This window comes from Siphateles boraxobius, unplaced genomic scaffold (assembly GCF_051911475.1).
Source record: "Siphateles boraxobius isolate OS27281-9 unplaced genomic scaffold, OSU_SipBor_1 9, whole genome shotgun sequence".
Lineage (NCBI taxonomy): Eukaryota > Metazoa > Chordata > Actinopteri > Cypriniformes > Leuciscidae > Siphateles > Siphateles boraxobius.
The window spans coordinates 3,389,764-3,414,878 of record NW_027509219.1 but is presented as its reverse complement, the minus strand read 5'-3'; the positions used below and the strand labels follow the sequence as shown (position 1 = coordinate 3,414,878).

The 25,115-nt window shown below is 38.7% G+C and overlaps 2 protein-coding genes across 3 annotated transcripts; both read left to right on the top strand.

Annotated features, from left to right (window-relative positions):
• The first annotated feature begins 843 nt into the window (after positions 1–843).
• On the top strand, positions 844–6,493 carry LOC143732589 (protein RER1). Of its 2 annotated transcripts, none has more exons than XM_077223851.1 (6): positions 844–984; positions 1,211–1,310; positions 1,406–1,484; positions 4,616–4,751; positions 4,905–4,959; positions 6,038–6,493. In XM_077223851.1, the coding sequence occupies exons 1-6, from the start codon at positions 874–876 to the stop codon at positions 6,046–6,048; spliced, it is 492 nt and encodes a 163-aa protein (XP_077079966.1). In that variant the 5' UTR covers positions 844–873; the 3' UTR covers positions 6,049–6,493. The 2 variants fall into 2 exon arrangements, with proteins under 2 accessions (XP_077079966.1, XP_077079964.1); XM_077223849.1 differs by having other exon boundaries at positions 4,905–5,033.
• Positions 6,494–16,481: 9,988 nt separating this feature from the next.
• On the top strand, positions 16,482–21,509 carry LOC143732586 (serine/threonine-protein kinase pim-2-like). Its single transcript, XM_077223843.1, has 7 exons — positions 16,482–16,577; positions 16,721–16,771; positions 17,174–17,552; positions 17,649–17,822; positions 17,938–18,026; positions 19,866–19,981; positions 20,218–21,509. The coding sequence occupies exons 1-6, from the start codon at positions 16,509–16,511 to the stop codon at positions 19,884–19,886; spliced, it is 783 nt and encodes a 260-aa protein (XP_077079958.1). The 5' UTR covers positions 16,482–16,508; the 3' UTR covers positions 19,887–19,981; positions 20,218–21,509.
• The last annotated feature ends 3,606 nt before the right edge of the window (positions 21,510–25,115 follow it).

The following is a 25,115-nucleotide window of genomic DNA, read 5'->3' as shown; positions in this document are numbered from 1 at the left end:
CTCATTGGTTCTTACGGAAACTCAAACATGCTGCATAACACGAGAATGAACCTCATTGGTTCTTACGGAAACTCAAACGTGCTGCGTTACACGAGAATGAACCTCATTGGTTCTTACGGAAACTCAAACTTGCTGCATAACACGAGAATGAACCTCATTGGTTCTTACGGAAACTCAAACATGCTGCATAACACGAGAATGAACCTCATTGGTTCTTGTGGAAACTCAAACGTGCTGCGTAACACGAGAATGAACCTCATTGGTTCTTGCAGATGCTCAAACGTGCTGCGTAACACGAGAATGAACCTCATTGGTTCTTACGGAAACTCAAACGTGCTGCATAACACGAGAATGAACCTAATTGGTTCTTACATAAACTCAAACGTGCTGCATAACACGAGAATGAACCTCATTGGTTCTTACGGAAACTCAAACGTGCTGCATAACACGAGAATGAACCTCATTGGTTCTTACGGAAACTCAAACGTGCTGCATAACACGAGAATGAACCTCATTGGTTCTTACATAAACTCAAACGTGCTGCATAACACGAGAATGAAACTCATTGGTTCTTACATAAACTCAAACGTGCTGCATAACACGAGAATGAACCTCATTGGTTCTTACGGAAACTCAAACGTGCTGCATAACACGAGAATGAACCTCATTGGTTCTTACGGAAACTCAAACTTGCTGCATAACACGAGAATGAACTGATAAAAAAACTATAAGCTAACTCTGCAGCACAGCAGCGTCACATGAGTGTAACTGCAATAGAAACAATAGTCTAAAACCTGTTAATCTTGTCTACTGCTATATCTTCCACTCCTAGTGAGTGTTGTTGGATAATGAAAACTACTTTTTCTCTTTTAAATGCAGATTTATCAGTCATGGTTGGACAAGTCAACACCGTTCTCAGCATTCCGGTGGGCAGCCACTCTTCTTCTAACGGCCATATATATGATCAGAGTATATATTCTACAGGTAAAAACACCATCTGTTTAGGAATGTTTGCAAAATACTTCAACTTTATCTATTTCATTTATGCTTTGACAATAAGGTTAGAGTCATTATGCAGTTGTAGACTTATGGTAATGTTCTTGTTGTGTAATTGCATCTTGCAGGTCTACAAAGTTTGATTGAGTAACTGTTGCATTTTTCATCGCAAAACATTAATCAAATGCACTCAATCATTTGTGTCTTTTATTAGGGCTGGTACATAGTCACATATGCTCTCGGGATCTACCACCTTAACCTCTTCATTGCTTTCCTCTCACCAAAAGTGGATCCCTCATTGCTTGATGATCCAGGTAAGACCGGCATTTGAAACTATCTTATCAGTGACATTTGCATCGCTGAGGTGAATTATTTTTTTTCTTCCCTAATTGATGTCTCCCTTCACTAGATGAGGGTCCAGCACTACCCACAAAACAGAATGAAGAGTTCCGGCCGTTCATTAGGAGGTTGCCAGAGTTCAAATTCTGGTGAGTTGTCACATTAAGGGGTGACATTTTAAGATCCCATGGAATCGCTTGATGAGTGCAGTTTTCTCCAGAGAACAATGAGTGGATTGGCCTTGATCCAGTGACATACAGAAATGACCTGAAATAGAGCCCAATGATTTCCACCACGTGGAAAACATGGGCATAATCCAGTGATAAAAATTAAATTGTGTAGAATACGTAATGTTACAAAATTTGGCAAAATTAGTATGAATAAAAAGTAGGGCTGAACACTTAAAGCTACTTAAAGGAGCATTTCACCCATGAAAAAGTGGGTCATATATGTAGTCGAAATGTAACAAAAATTTTGAATTTGGTGCCTTCTTGACCGAGTAAAGACAGAATGTAACTTTAGGGCGCATTTTTATTGAAAACCACAACTCCCACAATGCACAACATTGCACAGCTCCCCAAGCCACTCCCAATAATCCAGAACAGCGCCTATGAGGTATCCGCCTATCAGATTCAGAGAAAGCACTCTTCCGTTTACAAGGCTAGCTACTTTTTAATTTCACAGAAACAAAATTTGGAGTGTCAAACGGTAGAGTCCGGACTTTTCCTGGTGGGCCGGTAGTGTTTCGATGCCCGGTCTGATAATAGTCATACATTGCAAGTCCTGGTGTGCGGCCGCTGCCTGCTGGTCAAACTGTACAGGCTCTCTGCTCAACCCATAAATAAATGTATCAATCCACAAATTTTGTTTGACTTCTTAAATGGTCTAGTGGTAGATCTTTTGCCAAGCGTGTCAGAGTTTACGGGTTCTAATCCGCACTCGTATAGTTTTTTTTTTTCTCTCATCAAAACTGAATATGTTCATCAGTGGTTACAGTCTATATCAAGCAGGGACACGTTTGTGTGCATTTTATTTTGTGATTTCACCAAAATGAATAGAGTCCCCGCAACGGCGATAGATTGAAGCGCGCGTCCGAGTGAAGACTGCGCGAGTCACAAGAGAACACTGTATCCGTGACACTGATAGCAGCGGACACGAGCGCTCCGCTTCAGTTAAAAACAACACAATTTAGCACTAGATCTCTTATTTAATAACGAACTCAATGAATGCTTTGCTAGTTAAATGGAGATGTTTTATTATTTGTATTAGGTACATCCGTGCCTCAATGTTTCAAAAAGTGGCGGGGGACAATATCAATCCTGAGAAAAAGTGGTGGGACACACTTCACTGGATCTAAACAAATCAATCTAACCAAAGATGTGACCAGTATTGGTGGCTTTCTTAATCTATTTAAAATAATTTTGCAAGGGTCCTTGGAATTTTTTTTTTTTTTTACCAAACAATAGTCGTAACTTCCCATCTGTCTCCACAGCGCTTCTTAGCTTGAATTCCAAACAAGATGGCGGATATTGCTTTTAGTTTCTGCAAGTGAAGTCCCACCCACTGATCCGCTGATTATTAGCAGGAACTGCAACACTTAAATCCTTATTTCTCCCGTCTCTGGGGAAATGAGGGAATAATGCATGACCATTCAAAAATATGACTGGGTTTCTAATGATACAAAGCTTAATGTAATGTAAATCTCACTATATGAGGATATGAACACAAACTCACTTCATGATCATTTCACCATTCTATTTGATAAAACTATCGTTAGATGCACAAAGAAACATTATTGCATTTTGAAATTAAATTAAAATTTTCTGCATTAATTTGATTACCACCATTTTTTTATCTCTATTTAATCATAAAAACACCAGATAAATAAAGAGAAATTAAAACAGACAACATAATTTCTGGCACATTTCATAGGAATGAAAAAAGTAACAATAATGTGGTGATCTTTAAGATATTAAAATTGAATGCAAATAACAACTGCACAATATTGCTACAATAAATATATTTAAATTACAATATTTACTAAAATACTTTTCAAAATAATTCACTTTTTTTTTTTTACATCTATAAAAACAAAACGGGAGGGAGATGGAGAATAGGGAGCTGTAAGCAGGAGTGCTTTAAAGGTGCAATATGTGATTTCTTAGAAACAATGTTGATATTTGAAATCAACCCAAATACACACCCATCCCGTCACTGCTCCGCCCCCAAAATGGGAAAACGCGCAATGCAAGATTGGATGTCTCTTTATCATAGCTGATGCAAAGCAAAATAATGCTTGGTGAATAATAAAGCAAAGATAACAAAAAATGAACATGCAGTACACGAGTATGCAAGCAGGAGTTTGTTGTTTGTCGCCAGCAACACACCAGCTCCAGACAACTCAACACTGTCCTGTTACTAAAGCTAAGATTACAACAACAGCATATATTGGTTCTGTGGAACACCAAAAGCATGTTACTCACATGGAGCAGAAACAACAAAACCTCAGCATCTGTTTTCCGGTCTTCCTGCTTCGGTCTCTCTAATGCTGGAAAGCTTTTCTAATATTAACGCAGCTCCTAAAGCTCTTGCCTGATCATAACCCTTCTTTTTCTGACCTTTTCTATTTTGTAATGTCTCTCAGCCATCTCTATTTGTAGTTTTTCTTCAAATCTCCCTCTTACTCACTCTCTCTCCTCCCCATCATGAGTGGCACGCCCCCTTCTGCTGATTGGCTACAAGTGTGTTGTGCTGCTCGGTCCAATCCACTTTCAACAGAACCTTTAAATATATCAGCACTTACTGCACCTTTAAATCTCATGAGCTCGTGTGCATCTGTGCTGGAATAAAAGTCTTGCTTGCAACACTAATCGGCCAAACAGGAGAACTTAAATGCCAAACGTCTTGCTAATATATCAGTTATCCACAAAATATCATTCAATTAGTATGTTCAAATAAGCTCACAGTAATGTTGTTTTTTACATATTTAATTTTAGACCTTTACCCTCGGTTTCGTCCCAGACTAAAATGCAGCTTGAGCTGTTTTAACTGAAAGGAACTTGACCTGAAATATCATTAAACATGTCATTGTTTTGTCTCAAGATGCACACCAGTAATGTTAAAGGCATGTTTATAAAAGCTGCTTAAATGTCCTAATCAAACTAAGGCCTAATCCTAGCTTAATCTAAGCTCTGTGTGTTAAACCAGCCCTTAGTGACTCATAAATGTGTATATCCCTCCAAGTGATTCAGTTTAAGTGTTTTTTTGGTTGATGTCTCAGGCATTCAGCGACGAAGGGCATCGTCATCGCTATGATTTGCACATTCTTCGACGCCTTTGACGTGCCGGTGTTCTGGCCCATCCTCGTCATGTATTTCATCATGCTGTTCTGCATCACCATGAAGCGGCAGATCAAGGTTTGCCAACGGGAAGCTTGCCTTTTAAGAGATTTCTGGTTCATATAGCTGAGCTGTTAAAAGCAGTGTTATCTAAATATAGAGTTCCAGTGATGTAATGTACTAAACTGTTGTTAACGTGAGGTTTTGACACTGTTTGTGTTTCCTCTACAGCACATGATCAAGTATAGATACCTGCCCTTCACACATGGGAAGAGGACTTACAGAGGCAAGGAAGACACAGCGAAAACCTTTGCTAGTTAAAATTCCCCTTCCTGAAATTAAAGTTATTGATGAAGAATGGTGCGTAACGGGGGTTGAGGTTTTTTTTATAAATTTTTTTTTTCTCTCTTTTGCTTTTTCTGAGTAAGAAAAAGCCAAGCTTGTTGAAACTTTTGATCGACATTGAAACTGTAATGATGCCTTTAATCGTTTGGGGTTTGGGCCTTTGAGAAATGCTGTTGAGAGCTTCTACACTGACAATTTTTATATATATTTGGACAACTAAGTATGAGATTTAACAGATTTTTTGCTCAGTGGTCCCCATACTTCTTTAAACCTAGAGGATTTGATACTCATTTACAGTCCGTTTTAAAAAGGAAAGGCAAATTTCATCACCATTCACTCGTCCTCATGTCATTTCATACCCGTATATCTTTTTCTCAGTGGAACACAAAAGGAGAAATTTTACAGAATGTCCCTGCTGCTCTTTTACATACTTTTTATTTAATGGAAAATGGCAGCATGAATATTCTGCCGTGTGTGTTCAACTGATGAAAATAGTCATATAAATTTGGGACTAAGTCATGATGAGAAACGAGTTTTGGTTGAAATGTTTCCTGATTATTTACAAACATGGGAATATAATATAAAATAGTTGGAAGTTTAATATTCGAACCCTGGTACATTTGATGTCTTTCATAGATAATAACATTGGATTCAGTATTAAGACTAACACAAAAAGCTTATATGAAGAGAGAGGAGACATTATTGATCATAGGGACTTAGTGGAGTTCCATCTTGCCACATGTTAATAATTGCCTTTTATGAACATTTATAAATCTCTTAATGTGCTGTAGCATTGTATTTAATTTTTGTACATAGTTGTCCACTTTATTCACATCCATTCGTGCTGTTTGTAAGTTATTCTTCAGTAGGTAAACCGTTTCAAACCCCCTTTACTTTGTACATCAGGATTTTTAAAGCAAACGTGCATTCCATTAAAATGTTGATACAAAAATACTGGCTGTATGTTTTTATCGTTTAAGCATTCCCAATTAAAACTGTCTCTCTTTTTTCTTTTACAGAGGAAACATAAAGTTGAGTGCTTTAACTATTACAAATGGATGGCGAGGGTTGAAGGTTGTTCTTTGTTTTTTCTTTTCTGTTTTCTTTTTTGAGCTGGGCCATAACCAGTATAGATTTTGTTTTTTTTATGGGTAATTGGAGAGAACTTCAATAAGCATTTGAGATGAGGATACATTTTTCCTATTAGAGTGCAGTTTTTTTTGGAGGGGAGATATATATAAAAAATGTATAATGTATAATTTTTTTAATGGTTAGCATGTTTTTTTTGAAAATGCCATTTTTAATGTATTAAATTAATCTTCATCAAAACAAAATAATAGGTTTGTTAATTCCTGATTAAAGACATTGCATGTTTTAGGTTTTCTTGTGCTGCTGGTTAAGAGAAAACAAGATGATTTTAATAACTAAGTGTAAATTTTTCACTTCAAATGCTATTAAAAGGCTGTGTCCCTTCACTGCTTATTACTTTTTTTGTTTTTATTGTTTGTTTTTTTAAATACATTTAGTGAATAAATCAATTGAAGTCTGTTAATAATTCTGGCAACACTTTATTTTATTGTCCTTGTTGCATGTTATTGTAACAACAGTAAATTATATGCAACTAAACCAAACCCTAACCTTATGTTAATTAATATTACTCCACAATAATTACACTGTAACAAGGACACCTTAAAATAAAGGGTAACATATTTCTGTATTCTACTTGCAAGAGTGTTTGGTTGAGTCTGAATCGAAGATAAAGTGCAATGTATTAGATGCATTATAATTCTGTATGTACTATGAAAATTTGATAAACACGATCTTACAACATTTTGCATTTCCATTTACAGTACAGAAGCCCCAAGAGACACTTGGGTTCTACCTAAAAATGCATGAATGTCATTGCATTAGATAACAAAACATGATAGGATAGCATCTTGCAGTTGATGGAGATTTGTGGGATGCACATCCAGGGCACGAAGCTCCCGTTCCACCACATCCCAAAGATGCTCTATTGGGTTGAGATCTGGTGACTGTGGGGGCCATTTTAGTACAGTGAACTCATTGTCATGTTCAAGAAACCAATTTGAAATGATTCAAGCTTTGTGACATGGTGCATTATCCTGCTGGAAGAAGCCATCAGAGGATGGGTACATGGTGGCCATAAAGGGATGGACATGGTCAGAAACAATGCTCAGGTAGGCCGTGGCATTTAAACGATGCCCAATTGGCACTAAGGGGCCTAAAGTGTGCAAAGAAAACAAACCATTACACCATCACCACGTGGCAGCCTGCACAGTGGTTACAAGCAGACCCGTCACCAGACCTCAGTCTTAAAGGGATACTCCACTTTTTTTGGAAATAGGCTCATTTTACAACTCCCCCAGAGTTAAACTGTTGAGTTTTACCGATTTTGAATCCATTCAGCCGATCTCCGGTTCTGGCGGTACCACTTTTAGCATAGCTTAGCATACATCATTGAAGTGGACAAGACCATTAGCATTTCTAAAAAAAAAAATGACCAAAGAGTTTCGATATTTTTCCTATTTAAAACTTGACTCTTCTGTAGTTACATCGTGCACTAAGACCGACGGAAAATGTAAAGTTGCGATTTTCTAGGCTGATATGGCTAGGAACTATACTCTCATGCCTGCGTAATAATCAAGAAACTTCACTGCCGTACCATGAGTGCAGCAGGCGTAATGATATGACGCAGCGCCTGAAAATAGGCCACCTTCCGTCAACACAACGGAACTATTTTCAGGCGCTGCGTCATATCATTACGCCTGCTGCTTTCATGGTACGGCAGTGAAGTTTCTTGATTATTACGCAGGCATGAGAGTATAGTTCCCAGCCATATCAGCCTAGAAAATCGCAACTTTACATTTTCCGTTGGTCTTAGTGCACGATGTAACTACAGAAGAGTCAAGTTTTAAATAGGAAAAATATCGAAACTCTTTGGTCATTTTTTTTTTAGAAATGCTAATGGTCTTGTCCACTTCAATGATGTATGCTAAGCTATGCTAAAAGTGGTACCGCCAGAACCGGAGATCGGCTGAATGAATTCAAAAACTGTAAAACTCAACAGTTTAACTCTGGGGGAGTTGTAAAATGAGCCTATTTCCAAAAAAGTGGAGTATCCCTTTAAGGGGGGCATATGAAATGTATGGGGGGGCACAATTATTATTAGCCTAAAGTAACTTATTTAATAATCAACTCTAGTCGCACAGCATGTAATCATCACGTTAAACATAACCAACAGCAATATGACCAGGTAGCCTAACCTACACCACATTACACAGAAGCAATGTTATGAATATCCATGAAACACTTGACTACACAACATATTAGATGTAACACTGGAAGCATCTCTCAAATATTGCATTTTAAAGCAGTCAACAGAGGGATATGCATTGCCATGACACACACATACACACGCACGCATGCAAATTCACTCGCACAGATACTTTGAGTGGAGGCAGCGCTGTCCTCTCTCCAGTCCCAGTACAGCGGGAGGAAGCGTTTCTCCGAGCAGAACCTCCTCATCAAAGTATCATTCCACTCGGAAGGAACTGAAGCGAGTAATCCGGCGAAGATTCGTTTTGAAACAGCTTTCAAAAATGCGGGGTAACTGTTGAGCGGCTTGTATGTCACGTACGTAGCCTAACGTTCTTTTGTAAGGCCGTGATAGGCTGTTGCAGTCTAGATTCCCAAAAATCAAACTAAATCACACCATTGTTTCTTTATATTTTTAATATTTTAATGATAAAGAATGCAACATTAATGCAACACAAAATTAGCAACTATGATAATATTAAAATGAAATTAAAATTAAAGTATCTGTGCCTCGAGTGGGGGGGCACAAGCATTTTTTGGGGCGGGCCCGGCCCCCTATGGCCCGCCCATAGCGACGGGTCTGGTTACAAGGCATGATGGATCCATGTTCTCATTCTGTTTACGCCAAATTCTGACTCTACCATCTGAATAAGAGTTCTCAACGGGCCGGGTCGGCCTGAAAAAACCCGACGGGACCCGCGGGTTCGCGTTGAAAATATAAGCAAATGACTCGGGTCGGGTCGGACCTCGGGCTTAATCTTTTCCGCTCAGTGAAAAAAAAAACATTTATTAATCATCGCTGCTGCTCACTGTAAAGAAAGTCTGGCTGCTGCGTGCAACTTGCATCACGGGGGCAGACCTGACGCCGCTGCGTGCACGCTTTTACCCTGGAGAAGAAGATGGAGTTGGTGAATAGTAAACTTGCCGCAGGTGAATTCACTGTCACTAGCCTACTACAGGAGTGGGAAAAATCAGAGGTCTGGAATGTGTTTGGAGTGGTGCTGGATTCTGATGGAAATTCTACAGGTTATGTGCAATGCTCAAAATGTAAGGTGCTGATGAAATATGACAGCAAAAAACAGGGTCGTCCAGAAGATTTTTATTTGAGGCATATTTAGTAGCCTATATCGCCTATTTATATATTTAAAGTTTTTTTCAGTTGTTTGTATTGTTTGTAGGCTATTATTAAAAGACGTGAACATTAAAGGTTGATTTGAATTCCCGTCTGCTGGTCATGATAATACGTGTATGAGAAAAAAAGAAGAAAAAAAAGAAAATCGGCGTCGGGCCGCGGGCCGGGTTCGGGCAGATAATTCATGTTGATGTGTCGGGTTACATCGGGTCCGGGTTTTAAAAGCCACGGGCCGGGTCGGGTTGTAATTTTCAGGCCCGTTGAGAACTCTAATCTGAATGTCTCAACAGAAATCGAGACTCATCAGACCAGGCAACATTTTTCCAGTCTTCAACTGTCCAATTTTGGTGAGCTCTTGCAAATTGTAGCCTCTTTTTCCTATTTGTAGTGGAGATGAGTGGTACCCGGTGGGGTCTTCTGTTGTTTTAGCCCATCTGCCTCAAGGTTGTGCGTGTTGCCGCTTCACAAATGCTTTGCTGCATACCTCGGTTGTAACGAGTGGTTATTTCAGTCAAAGTTGCTCTTCTATCAGCTTGAATCAGTCGGCCCATTCTCCTCTGACCTCTAGCATCAACAAGGCATTTTCGCCCACAGGACTGCCGCATACTGGATGTTTTTCCCTTTTCACACCATTCTTTGTAAACCCTAGAAATGGTTGTGAGTGAAAATCCCAGTAACTGAGCAGATTGTGAAATACTCAGACCGGCCCGTCTGGCACCAACAACCATGCCACGCTCAAAATTGCTTAAATCACCTTTCTTTCCCATTCTGACATTCAGTTTGGAGTTCAGGAGATTGTCTTGACCAGGACCACACCTCTAAATTAATTGAAGCAACTGCCATGTGATTGGTTGATTAGACAATTGCATTAATGAGAAATTGAACAGGTGTTCCTAATAATCCTTTAGGTGAGTGTATTTTTGATGAAATCTGAGAGCTGGATCACTCCTCCATAGGCTTCTAAGGGATTGAAACTTGCCAGCCCAGAAAAGTTATTAAAGATATCGTTAAAATAGTCCAAGTGACTACAGTGGCTCAATCTTAAGTTTATCAAGCGACTAGAATACTTTTTTTTTTTCTCGGGGGAGCATGCCCCCGAACCCCCCTAACTACCTCACATTTAAATGCACATTGCTTTGGGGGTCGGGGGGTAATGTGGGCTGATGTGGCTATAATGCCAGCCCAGGGCTAAATTTTTGGCACAGTGTTCAGCAATTTTAACATAGTACCGTCATCATATCAGTGTTGATGGACCAAAATAAAACCATTAAAATATCAAGTTCATACGTATTGTGATGTGGTGCCACACTCTTGTCCCAAAAAGTATTGCTATACCACGATACTCAATATGTTGTCCCACGGTGAGTCATTTTTCCCTGTTGCACCTAGACAAAATTTGACCCACATAGCAAAATTTTGTCTGGCCCACCTCTGGGCCTCACCCTTGCTTCAATTCTGGCCCAGTTCTGGCTGGGTCCCCGGCCCAAAACTGACCCAACACACTGAAAACGGACTCAAACAACTTCCTCTGGCCCAGATGTGGCACACACCCTGAAAAATGACTCTTATCTATTGATATGGCCCAGGTCTTGCCCAGGCCCAGTAAGACAGATCTGGCTTAGAGGCGGCTTGGTCCCCGGGCCAGATGTCGCCCAGAAACTGGCAGACAGTGAAACACAAATTCAAACATTTAAGGGGTTTTATATAAAATTAACAAATACACCTTAATATAAACATGTGGGCAGATGACGTGAAACATGTTTTTTCTGTAATTAAGTGTAAATGTTTACTGAACTTCATTTCTCAACTAAAACAACACATGCCAGTGGGGCATAGAACATCATTTTATTTCAATATTATGATTTTGGGACGTACAATGTATTTGGTGTTGTTCATATTTCAAGGTGAATAGCAAAATGTCCTGCGGTGTGACTGTAACATTGATGACTCATCAAATGTAAATATTGGTAAAATAAAGCAGATATGTTTGGAGCAGCTAATAAATTCCTTGGCATTATTTTGTATGTATTTACTTAATTAACTTAAGTTTTCAAAATGCTAAAAAGTACTAAAATAATATTTACAGTACATTTAGTTTTGAAACACAAACGATGTCCTGCAGTGTGACATAGGATATTAGATTTTTGTACTGGCAGTTACATGGACAGCCATAGGGGTTCTTTAGTCAAGCCCCCTACAAGGACGTCCCCCAGATGTTTGGATATGCTAAGGAGGTTAAAAGGTGAGTGTCAATCTCTTATTAATTTGATAAATTTCATCATTTCTGTCAGACCATAAACGTGTCCATTTTTGATAGTCCTGTGGTGTGACTGATCTAGTTCGAGAAAAAAGAAAATTATTTTTAGAAAAGAGTCATATTCAGGTTTAAAACAATGAACTTATTCAGTTACTGTAATACCCAAGGTCAGTCTTATATAGCAATGACTCAAAATGGCTGCAAAGGTGAAAAGTCCTGTGGTGTGACAGCCCGTCCTGTAGTGTGACATAATCAAGTCAGACATCTAGCTAGATTCTCGTCTGTTATGTTTGCAATATTAAACATAAATATAAATATATCTCTGTCTCTCTATATATATTAAACAAATATTGTAAATACTATATATAATGTACCTATATTATACATATATTAAACATAAATATATATCTGTCTTCATTATACATAATATACCTATATTATACATATATTAAACAAATATATATATATATATATATATATATATATATATATCTGTCTTCATTTGTTTGTTGTATGTGTATGTTAACAGTCACTGATCATTGTTTTTAAAGTGATTTTTGTAAGTTTTTAGGCATGACCAAAGAAAGAGGGCAAAACTGGGATGGTTTGCAGCCGAGTGTGAAGCGGCTGGGATGAGTATCAGCACCTCCAAATCCGAGGCCATGGTCCTCAGTCGGAAAAGGGTGGCTTGCTCACTTCAGGTTGGTGGAGAGTTCCTGCCTCAAGTGGAGGAGTTCAAGTATCTTGGGGTTTTGTTCACGAGTGAGGGAAGGATGTAACGGGAGATTGACAGACGGATCGGTGCAGCTTCTGCAGTAATGCGGTCGATGTAACGGTCTGTCGTGGTGAAGAAAGAGCTGAGCAGCAAGGCGAAGCTCTCGATTTACCGGTCAATCTACGTTCCTACTCTCATCTATGGTCATGAGCTTTGGGTCATGGAAAGGACAAGATCCCGGATACAAGCGGCCGAAATGAGCTTTCTCCGCAGGGTGGCTGGGCGATCCCTTAGAGATAAGGTGAGAAGCTCGGTCACTCGGGAGGAGCTCAGAGTAGAGCCGCTGCTCCTCCACATCGAGAGGGGTCAGCTGAGGTGGCTCGGGCATCTGTTCCGGATGCCTCCTGGACGCCTTCCCGGGGAGGTGTTCCGGTTGGGTCCCACCGGGAGGAGAACCCGGGAAAGACCTAGGACATGCTGGAGGGACTATGTCTCCCCGCTGGCCTGGGAACGCCTCGGAGTCCCCCCGCAAGAGCTGGAGGAAGTGTCCAGGGAGAGGGAAGTCTGGGCATCTCTGCTTAGACTACTGCCCCCGCGACCCGGCCCCGGATAAGCAGAAGAAGATGGATGGATGGGCTCTAACAGCTTGTCATGTTTATGGTCTGATCTTTTGTTAGTGACGACTCCAGAATGTCAAATTTCTCTTGTTCACTGGAATCTTTGTTCAAAGAGCTGAATTGATGATTTGAACATGCTTTTAATTATTTTAGCATGATTTTAATGACTTTCTTTTGAGAAAAAAGATATTTGTTTAGTCTTTTAAGTTAAAAATAGAAATTAATGGACTTTATGACTGGGTCTGATTTGACGACTCCAAAATGTTAATTATTCAGTATGTCTTGTTCACTATGTTTTTAGTTCAAATTCATACACTAAGTAATAAGATTGTACTGATATGTTGCATTTTCATTAATGTTCAAATAGAGATGCAAATGAATTTGTTTGTTACAAAAGTATTCAATAAATTTCACCATAAAAGTTCATACAGTGTCTCATTTCGTCCTGTGGTGTGACGGGATGTCCTGTGGTGTGACATCATTTCAAACACAATTAAATGACTTTTACTATGTTAACTTGCTTAAATAATTATATGCATTTGAAAACATTGCATAATATAACTATATAAAAAGATAATAAACATTTTCAAATATTTTTTCTCATTTTACACAATATTTCTACTGGAGTGAGTGGTAAAAGATGGCACAAGCAAAGAATATAATCCAAAAACAGCTGTGAAAAAAAGAAAAAAAAAGAATTTTAATGATTATTCTTTAAGAATACTTTTTAAACTTAAAACATACCTGATTTGTATTTGAAATTAATAATATTTCAATATTTGAATTTTATAGTAATGTTATGTCACACCGCAGGACATATTTTGCCTGGAGCTGTGGGAAAAGCTTAATAAATTACATAATGAGAAGAAAAATCTGCTAACCTCTAACAGTCTCAAAAACAACAGTATTTGAACTTTACAAATTCATACAATCTCAAGCAATTTAGAACTTTGTTTAAAAAAAATGCTGTTTCACCCTTATTTGTCATCTACCCATGTATTAACAATGAACAAAATACACTATATATTAACATTTATTAACAACCCAATTTTTAAGTAAAATTAAATGATTTACTGTATATGATTTAAAAAAACATACTTCTCTTTCACACACAAACTTTTTCACTCTCTTTAACACTAAATTAATTACTTTGGGGGGGGGGGGGGGTAAATAAGGAATATCAACCAACATAATAAATTGACTTCATCAAACAGTTAACATGAGCTGAAGAACATACATCAACTTGGTAATATACATGAAACGTGATGAAAGCATGCATCGAGCCTGTTTGCTACACTCACTCACGCCATGCGGAGCTACATAACAATGAACGCCCCCTGCTGGAGATGGGCGGAGCAGCGTCTTTACGTACTCTCCTGCTTTGTAAGCGCGCTAACTGATATTTTGTCAGTTTTACCATTTTTAACCATGTGTGACTGACTGGACTCAAAAAACTGTTTGGGTATAACTTACAATTAATTAATTAATTAATTAACCCTTATTTATTTTCGACAACAGCCTGGTAGGAGAAATCAAGTCACATGTGATGATTAGTCGGTGCACATGACAAACAGGCATCAATGAATTATGATATATTTTAAAATATGAAATATGTGGATTTTTAATTGAATCGACAGTCGACACACTACCTTTGATTATTGAAAAAAAAGGTTAAAAATGGTTTGGTTTATTTCTTCCTGCCGTCGATTACTCAACGAAAGTACCATATTTGGCTCGAGAGCATCAGCTCCCAAGCAGACTGGAATATCTACGTTTACAATAGTGCATTTTCGTTTTAAAACGCATACATTTTGCTACGGTTAAGCCTGCCGTCCACACTACTCCGGAGTTTTAATGGCGTGATCATTCATGCCATTAAAACTCCTCCTGCAAGGAGGGGGACGTCGCATTTTTTGAAGTAATTAATTCAAGTCATAGCCCGTTGTCAATGGTGAGAGAGGCGCTGAACAGACGCAGGTATACATCTCTCTCCCTCTCAATAATTAATTCAAATAAACGCTATAATTCATTTATTCAAATAAATTGTAATCTTATGCACCACTTTATCTCTGTGTCTCATTCAAATCAGGCAGAATGCTAGATCTAACAAGACGTAAACTGACGAAAATAGCCGTCAGTTTTACCATTCCAGTAAAATATTTCACTGCAAACATCAATAACAGCTGAGCTGGCTGCAGTTGTCAATGCTGGCAAATTACCCAAATGACCATCCTATGTATGCACTTCGCGGAGGCAACGACCCTCCAGTTTGCATCTGGCGGTTCTTTGCCTCCATGTCGTGCATTAAAATAGTTTAATGCCCAGCTAGACGTGGATTATCCCTTACACAACTTTATAAAGATAGAAATTTTCTGCCAAAACAATAGCAGTTATCGTTTGCATTTCTCTGTGTTTATAAAAACGTTCGAAAAAATCCCTTGGCAACCGGCCAACGCGTGTCACTACTTGTGACGTCACAATGGAACTCCGGTCAGGTTGTAGAGTAGTTCAGTTGGTTTCTGGTAGTCCAAGTGATCTGATTCGTATTTCTGTTACATCTGGTGAAAAATTGCTCCAATTGTATTATATCTCTCGGTCTGTGTTTTATCTCTTGATTTTTAGTATTTCATTCGATCTGTACTATTTAAGTTCAGTCAACTTGTGTTAAGTTAGTGGCAGGCAGATCAGAAAGACATCTGGAGCAATGGGGCAGTGCATATCTCACAACTACATTGTAGAGGAAGATGCTGCTGCATCTATGTCACCAAGGCCTGTCCCAGAGAGAGTAGAAAAGAAGAAAGGGAGGTTCTTTAGATGGGCTTTTTCTCAGAAATCCAAGAAAACTTTGACCGAAGCCCAACAGAGTCAGTGCAGAAATGACAGCAGCCAACAGCCTGAGAGATGCGCTGATGGTGAAGTTGAACAGAACAGAGACATAGACAACAATTCAGTGTACAGCTGGCACACCTGTTTGTCTTCTCTCAACGCTGAGCAGGATGCTGATAAAGACATTCCCAGGCAAGAGCAAAGGGGCATCAGCCCTCATAACAGCAGTCCTTCTCTGACTGTGCCATCTATGACTGAGGAGAACAAAAGCTCAGCTCCGAAATCGGAGGACATTTCTTGGAAGAATGAGGAAGAAATTATCCATTTAAGTTTAAAGGGAAAGACAGGTCAGTTTATATCATTAGCCCCAACATGACTCATAAAATGTGCAAAAAGTACCTCTTTTAACATCTTTTTCTGGACATTGTCATTCTTATCCAAATGAAAATGTGAACTGAAGATGGTTTTTGGTTGTGTGAGGCCCTAACACCACAATAATGTGTCCATTCTAAAGCGATCTTGAATCAGCATTTTTTGTGGTTTATACTGTAAATGTACTACGTTCCCCCTTTTTTTAACAGTGGACATCTTGCAGCACTATGAAATTATGAAAATGCTGGGTCGAGGATCATATGGAAATGTCCACGAAGGGATCCGTTTGTCTGATTCACGAAAGGTTGTATTTTGTACTCTTGGAATTTAAATTAATTAAAAGTTACATCAAGGTTCATTACTGGAATCATGTGACTTCTGCACGTATAGTTAATTAATTATAACACATTCTTACAAAAATGTTTTTTTCCTTCTCTTGGAAAACAGGTGGCACTCAAACGTGTGGAGAAGACCGAATCCATGGAAGATGTCCGTATTGTAAGTAAGCAGTTCCTCTCTTCGTTTTCATACTTTCAGAGTATACAGTCACATTAGCAATAGGACATTTTAACAAAATTTTGCATTTAAAAGGTCCATTGTCAATAGCGTATGAACTTTCGAACTAAGCAGCTTTCTGTTGGTCAGCATGATGAATTCATGTGAGGGTGAATCATGCAAAAATTCCCATTATAATTACTGATTTTTTAGTTTATTTTAATTTTTTTTGCCGATCGACAGTAAAAGTGACCAAAACTTCAGTATTTATTTCCAGTATTTCAATTACAAGTCTTCAAACCTACTTGCCCAAAAGCAGGACATAATTCTGTTGTAGTAATTCATTTAAATTAAACTATGTCCCCTAATTATCTCACTTTCGTATAACTATTCTCTCTCCTGTAGGGTCTATTTGGCAAATCCCTTCCAAATGAGGTCGCTATGATGGTTCTTGTGAACAAAGGTCCCAGCGTTCCTCAAATAATAAAGCTGCTTGACTGGTACGATACACCAGAGGAATACATACTGGTCTTAGAGCGGCCCACGCCATGTGTAGATCTGCGGCAGTTTTTACGGGAAAATGGTGGCAGAATCAAAGAATCGACGGCACGAGCTGTGATGCGTCAGGTTGTCACTGCTGCAAGAATATGCAGTGAAAAGGGCGTCTTCCACAGCGACATCAAGCTGGAAAACCTGCTCATCAATCAAAACACCTTGCAGGTCAAATTAATAGACTTCGGTTGTAGCAGACGCTTGAAGAAGTCTCCTTATTCGAAATTCAGAGGTACGTATTATTACACAAATCTATGGTGAATAAATAGACAAAAAGCTATGGAATTACAAATTCATTGCAATGGTCGAAAACTTGTTTTTCTTCCAGGCACAAGAGTTTATGCTCCCCCTGAGTGTGTCAGCCATCAAAGTTATCATGGCAAGCCTGCAACAGTGTATTCTTTAGGTGTACTGATGTTCAAGATGCTCTCTGGGCAGTCCCCTGGCAAGAACCTCCCTCAGATGATTGCTGAGCCCTGGTTCACAGAAGACATTTCCAAAGGTGAGAGCTTGTGGATGGGTCATACAGGAATTTTATTACTGCTTAAAATAATATGATCAGTTACACAAAGTATAGCACTTACAAAAATAACCGGACATCTCTCTCCTCTTCACAGAATGCAGAGATCTGATCTCTTCATGCATGGAAAGGGATCCAGCCAAGCGGATTGATTTGGAAAAGATCCTCCTCCATGACTGGTTCCAGGTATTGGTTCTTTCCTAAAAATGTTTGAAAACAAGATACCGTCATGAGAGGCAGAACGAGAAACAAAAGAAACCCAGAGAGTAGGTAAAGAAAAAACATTATGTGCCTAAAAGAAAAAAGTAAGGAAAGGAAGCAGGCAAAAGTTTTGGGACGTCTGCCTTTACATGCACATGAACTTTAATGACATCCCATTCTGAATCCATAGGGTTTAACATGGAGTTGACCCACCCTTTGCAGCTATAACAGCTTCAACTCCGCAAGGCTTTCCGCAAGGTTAGGAGTGTGTTTATGGGATTTTTTGACCATTCTTCTAGAAGCGCATTTGTGAGGTCAGGCACTGATGTTGGACGAGAAGGCCTGGCTCGCAGTCTCCACTCTAATACCTGGTTCAGATTACACAATTTTTTTTGTCTGTTACGATAGTCACTGTGTCAGATTACGCGATTTTGACTCCTAAAATAATTTTGACTCCTAAAAATGACCGGTCATCGCGTGGCGTCTTTAACGACGCGCGTGATGTCATCGAGAAGGCGAAACTAGTAGCCAGTGACTTCCGGAAACGAACGTTAACAAACAATGGATGAAGCGGTGAGTGCTATATTGGCTGTCCTGTGTTCAGAAAAACGTTAAAAAAAAGAAAGAAACCCGACAATGGACACGTTCCTGGATTGCTCGAAGAGGACAGTATGGGCTGTCAATCCTCCAAAGAGAACTTGAGGTAAAATATTGTTTTCTTATATATTTTTACTTTAGCCAGTTGTACAAGTAATAATAATGCTAGCTTGCCACAACAATAACAGATTACAAAAACAGACTGTTAAAAAATTTAATTGTTCACCAATGTAATTAAATACTTCTAATGTTCAGAAGTAAACATTTTTCGTTATGCAGTCACATGGGGTAATTCACCCTTTAACATAACATATCAGTTCAATGGTTTAATGCCTTTGATTGATTCATAACACCATCATCTATAGGCTTAATCTTAATTATAAAAATTGCAATACCATCATACGCAAAAATATTATTATTGAGAGTGAAAAAAAACCTCTTTCCCTTAATGTCTTTAAAGTCACCAACTGTACACAAATAAATATTTAAAGACATTAAGGGAAGGAGTTTTCTCACTCTCACTAATAATATTTTGCGTTGTAAACTATACTAGTATACAAAATGTAAACTATGCTATCGACCAACTCTAATCTATTAAATTATTACAAACACTAACATCATCGTAAAGCTGCTTTGAAATTATATGTATTGTGAAAAGCACATACATTTTAATTGGGGGTGATTATTTTTCGCCTTTGTAAACCAAACAACCACACCATGTTTTTTTCCTATTTACACTGTAGGACAGTGACAGGAAGGGTTTTCGTGATCTGCTTAGGATGGATGTGGAGGATTTCAGCTACTTGCTTGGCAAAGTCACACCATTTATCCAAAGAAGGGACACAAAACTGAGAAGAGCAATCAGTGCAAGAATTTATACTCTTGCGAGTCACTTACGCTAAGATTCCTTGCTACCGGTAAAAAGTCCATTTAAAAAAAATCATATGACCTTCGTTTCACAGACAAAATGTAAGCTAGTCCCAGACTAAAATGCAAGTTTGAGCTGTTTAAACTGAAAGCAATAGCCTATGCACTTAAAATATGACTTAAAATATGTCAGTGACATTGTTTTGTTTCAAGATGCACACCAGCAATGTTTTAAGGCAAGTTTAAAAAGCTGCTCAGATGCCCTAATTAATTGAATGCCTAATATTTGCTTAATTAGCCATTTCTGTAAAACCAGGCCATGGTGTATTATACACCTTATACACATGCTCCTTTCCACAGGAGAGACGTTTAGATCTCTGAGCTTCCAGTACCGGATCGGCCGTTGTACCATCAGTGAGATAGTAATGGAGACTTGTCAAGCCTTGTATGGAGTCTTAAAGGATGATCATTTAAAGGTAAGTCATTTGATGTAAATAAAAGATAGATGTGCGGTGGACACACAAAGAGAAGCCTTTAATGGAGAAGTCCCAAAACCAAGTGTTTTACCCGGAGAGTCAAAACCAGAGTAGATCATGGATTTTCTAAATTATAATTAGTGTACTTTAGAAATTTTTTAAGTATAGTTTAACCTCTGTAAAAATGAGAGAACATGTATTTATACATTTATTAATTATATATGGTGTTTTTTCAGAGTCCTACAACGGAGGCAGAGTGGAGAGAGGTGGCAATGGGATTTGAAAACAAATGGCAATTTCCTAATTGCTTAGGAGCCATAGATGGAAAGCACATCTACATCCAGCCACCTGCAAACTCTGGAAGTACTTACCACAACTACAAGTCCAGATTTTCTGTTGTATTCATGGCAGTAGTCAACGTAGATTACAGATTTATTTATGCAAATGTTGGCGTACAAGGAAGAGTGTCAGATGGAGGAATATTTGGCCAGTCAGACCTCCGAGCTGCCATGGACAGAGATCTGCTGAATGTCCCACCCCCAGAGCCACTACCAGGGAGTACCATATCTTTGCCCTATGCATTTGTTGGTGATGAAGCTTTCCCTCTCCGAATCGACCTGATGAAGCCATACCCCTTCCGAAATCTGGACCATGGGCAGCGAATATTCAACTACAGGCTATCAAGGGCAAGGCGTACAGTTGAAAACGCATTTGGCATTTTGGCCAATAGACTCTGTGTTTTTCTTTCCAACATTGCACTGGAGCCTGAGAAAGTGACAACAGTTACACTAGCTGCACTCTGTGTGCACAACTTCCTGAGGAAGAAGGCGTCAGATGTGCAGACCTGCCTTCAGCCTTTGCAGATGTAGAAGATGACAATCACAACATGGTTCCTGGAGCTTGGAGAAGGGATGGAGAACTCCCCTCTGTGGCAGCAAGCAGTGCACAGAATGCCACAACCGCCGCCAAAAATCAGAGACAATTTAAAGACATATTTTCTTTCACCTGCTGGATCTGTTTCCTAGCAGGAAAATATGATTTAAACACCAACTGGTTAAATCTTTTCATATTGACCATTTTTGCAAGACGTTTAGAACACTCGTTCAGAAAGACTTCCTGTTTTTTTTTTACACTATACAAATTAGTACAATATACAACCAACAGAAAGGTTGAAAACTTTAGTAAAATGTTAAGGGATAGTTCACCCAAAGAATTTATTCTGTCATTAATTACTCACCCTCATCTCGTTCCAAAGCTGTAAAACCTTCATTCATCTTAGAAACACAAATTAAGATACTTTTAAATATCTTAATTTGTGTTCCGAAGATGAACGAAGGGTTTGGAACGACATGAGGGTGAGTAATTACTGACAGAATAATTTTTTTGGGTGAATTAACCCTTTTAAAGACTTAATTATATATGTGTAATTAAAAAATTAGTAGAATGTGTAATGGTTAAAGAAGGTAATATGATTTGTGTTTTAAAAATGCACAAGATACATTTTCTTTAGTAAAATCTTTTATTGAAATCAAATAACACTTTTCTTGAATCATTTCATATGTCGTAAGTTTTGATCAAAGGGAAAATGACTTGCAAACATTAACCCTTTTAAAATGTACAAATATTGCAAAACAGCTTAAACATAAACAGCATTCAAAGTGCCAACAACAAACAGCATTTAAGACACATTGGCCCTCATTTATCAAAAGTGCGTACACCAAATTTCCAGCGTACACCCAAAACCACGGTGACTTTGATATTTATCAATATGGACGTTGGCGTACGGCACGCTCAAATCCTACGCCAGGTCAGGAGGTGGTGTACATGTACGCACGTTTTGAGTTAGTGCGGAAATGCGCAGAAAAACAATTCCTAACACCACAAAAAGCACTGACAAACTAAAAGATATGAGGAGCTCTTTTCCAAAACGTTCATTTCTATTAATAAACTAGTGTTGTGTCTGCAAAGATGAAATTGATGATCACCATCTCCGTAGTGAACGGGCCTTTAGAGAGAGTAGCCTATTTCTTTTCGTTTATAATTGTTTCGTTTATAGACATTTCAAGCTTTTATTTATAGATATATTTCTCATGTCTGTGAGGCATATACTGAGATTCGGTTAATTTGTGATGAGATGCGCTCCAGTTCACATGCAATGCAAGGGACCGCGCCCGCGCCTCCATGTCATGACTCATGATTATATTGTCTGCTATTTGCTTCTTATTTATTAAATCCAGGCAATTGGTTGATGAAAAAAATATTAAAATTAAGATACAATTTATACAGAACGAAATTCACTTTAAAGAAAGGCTTTCTACAAAACAAAACTTAATTAAGTGGCCAAAATCATGTCTGAGCATGTCTCCCGATATATTGCACATCCTATCTTAGCCTATGTTCACTTTTCATAATCAATATTGATGGGGAAAAAATAACATTATTATTTTTTAACAAATATGAAACTAAATGCACTTAGTTAATGGCTACAACACGTAGCCTAATAGTAGGCCTGAATATTGTTATCATTACTTTTTTCAAGTTCGGCACGAATTACTATTAGCCTAAATGTGTTACTAAATGATTTGAATGTATTTTTAACATTGTTGTATTTAAGGACTGTATTTGTGTGTTATTTTTAAATTATTTGTTTTATGTGGTGGACAATATTGGAACGTGACAATGGAAATATTTATTTTATTTTTACTATTTAATTTATTTTACTATTTATTTTGTTTGGCTTTTATTTATTTCATGCAGTTGCACTTACTTAATTTATATTAATTTATAGTATGAGTCCCTGATTATGTTGCATGTTCTCTTCTTGTTGTTTTTGTTGTTGTTTTTTTAGACAAAAAATGGATGGATTTATAGCGTTTTGAAAAAAAAATACAATTAACTTTGAATTTATCATCAATAATATTGTTGTTTGATTTAATAATAATTTTTCATGATGGTGATGGTCTCGATCTCCAGAGAAGTGTCTCCTCTATGCCGTCTTCCATGTGTCCATGGTGTAAAATGAGGGTGTGGGGGAAGCGGATACTTGAATATATAGGGGCGTGTTATTCTAATGACGATCGTTTTCAGCCGCGGCATTTATCAAGGGCAGGTATTGCGTACACCTGGATTTCAAAGGTACGCACAGCTTCATAAATCAGGCGGTGAGAGGAGTGTAAGCATAATCTTACGCCAACATATACGCCCGTTTCTACGCAAGAATGATAAATGAGGGCCAATGTGACTGCAGTCTAGCACCACCACACACACAAAAGGGATCAATACTTGAACTTACACCCCATTTATTTCCTGGTCATATGCCACTTCTACTGCCCTGAGGTAGCTCACTGGAGGGGTTACAGAGGGTACATGAATGGATGTATTTCAAGGTTGATTCAAATTTGTGTGTCCCTGCCAATTGTTTGGGGGCCAGGATGTAATGCTTATCTGGCCTCATTTTCATGTGCATTGTATAACATCATAAGGATGTTACGACGGAGTCTCATCTGGGTCAGTGGGTCTTTAATTAGCTTAATCTCAGTAACTACCTGTTTGCCAAATGTTTGATTAACATCCGTACCGGCATTTACCAGTGTTTCAGATAAATTTTTTAAAATGGTTACTTTCTCCATTTCAAGTTCATCTAATGATTTGTCTCGTAACTTTTTTGGGGGTTTGTAATGTGCTCTTTCAGGAACCTGACGATGCTGGTGGGATGATGAGGCTTCAAGTAATGTATGTGGAGTTGATGGTCCAGATGTGTGGTGGGAGGTGGAGGTGGAGGTGGATGTGGATGACTCGAAGACATCCTCCTCTGTCTCCTGATCTTCTCCACCCTCATCTGCGATGCTGTGTTCCAAGTCATCCAACTATGATAAAACAAGTTGTATGAAATATCAGGCATAACAAGTAATGGCACAATACATATTTGGAAGCATCTACTATAGAAAGCTCACAAATGTATTTAAAAGTTGGAAAGTACTGTAACAACCTTTACCCCAAACTCACATTCAGTGTAGATTGAGACACGCGTTGTACAACAAAAGGCTCTAGAAACTGCAGGTTTTTTAAAATCCACTTCTGTCTGGAAGTTAATTCTTTGTCGCCGCTGCCACTCGGTTTTGAACGGAGTACTTTCCCATACTGTGTTCGGAGGGAAGCAGCTTTTGTTTCAGATTACAATTGTAAAATCTAGTCTCTGTAATTGTCAAATACCCTCACTCACTCACTCGGACGCGCTCGCGCACGCGCACACACACACACACACACAGAGAGAGAGACTCGCTCATGCACTCACTCATACATGCGCACGCACTCACTTATACACATACATACATCACACACTCAAACTCACTCACTCTCGTTCATTCACACATACATGGCCTAGATGCGCGGGCGTACAGACACACACACACGCACTCACTCATAAATATTAACACACACTCAAACTCACTCACTCTCGTTCATTCACACATACTGTACATGGCCTACATATGCGCACCCACACACACACACAGACAGAGAGACTCACTCACACACACGCATGCACTCACTCATACACATACATACATAATCACACAAACAATTTGCTCTATAGCGAAGGAAAACTTAATGAATGATTAGCTAGCTTAATGCTATTTTCAGTACTCACTGGGTTGCTGAAGTGTTTCTGCTATCCTTCGCCAGCATTTTTCTTTTTGCATTCTGTCATGGTACTCCCTCGATGACACATCATATAGGCAGGAGTACTGTTGCCACAGCTCCACGAACCTTTCCTCCATGGCATAACTCCACCTAGTAGCACCATCGTTTCTCTTTCGTTTTGCCATTTTTGAAAGTTGTGTACGGAAAAGCTTCTGTGCTCCTATTGGTCAACCTCATACATGTGACGGAACCCGTCGTGGACGACCGTTAAAAAAATTAAACATGCTAGTCTTTTTGTCGTGATGTCGTGAAGCATCGCAGACGCGATGTAGGTTGTCGCCCACTATGACACACTATACGAGATGATAAGATCGAATCTTGCGTCCCGACGCCCGTTGTCGTTTACGAATCCCCACGACACCCTACGTCTAACGGATCATGCCAAAATCGGGCTAAAATCGTGTAATCTGAACTAGGCATAATTCATCCGTAA

What these genes read in the sequence shown, in the direction of transcription:
- LOC143732586 (XM_077223843.1), top strand. Translation starts at nt 16,509, where the DNA reads ATGAAAATGCTGGGTCGAGGATCATATGGAAATGTCCACGAAGGGATC. An exon ending in CCATGGAAGATGTCCGTATT is followed by an intron (nt 16,772 to 17,173) that starts GTAAGTAAGCAG and finishes TCTCTCCTGTAG; the next exon opens with GGTCTATTTGGCAAATCCCT. An exon ending in TCCTTATTCGAAATTCAGAG is followed by an intron (nt 17,553 to 17,648) that starts GTACGTATTATT and finishes TTTTTCTTCCAG; the next exon opens with GCACAAGAGTTTATGCTCCC.
- LOC143732589 (XM_077223849.1), top strand. Translation starts at nt 874, where the DNA reads ATGCAGATTTATCAGTCATGGTTGGACAAGTCAACACCGTTCTCAGCA. An exon ending in TCAGAGTATATATTCTACAG is followed by an intron (nt 985 to 1,210) that starts GTAAAAACACCA and finishes GTCTTTTATTAG; the next exon opens with GGCTGGTACATAGTCACATA. An exon ending in CTCATTGCTTGATGATCCAG is followed by an intron (nt 1,311 to 1,405) that starts GTAAGACCGGCA and finishes TCCCTTCACTAG; the next exon opens with ATGAGGGTCCAGCACTACCC.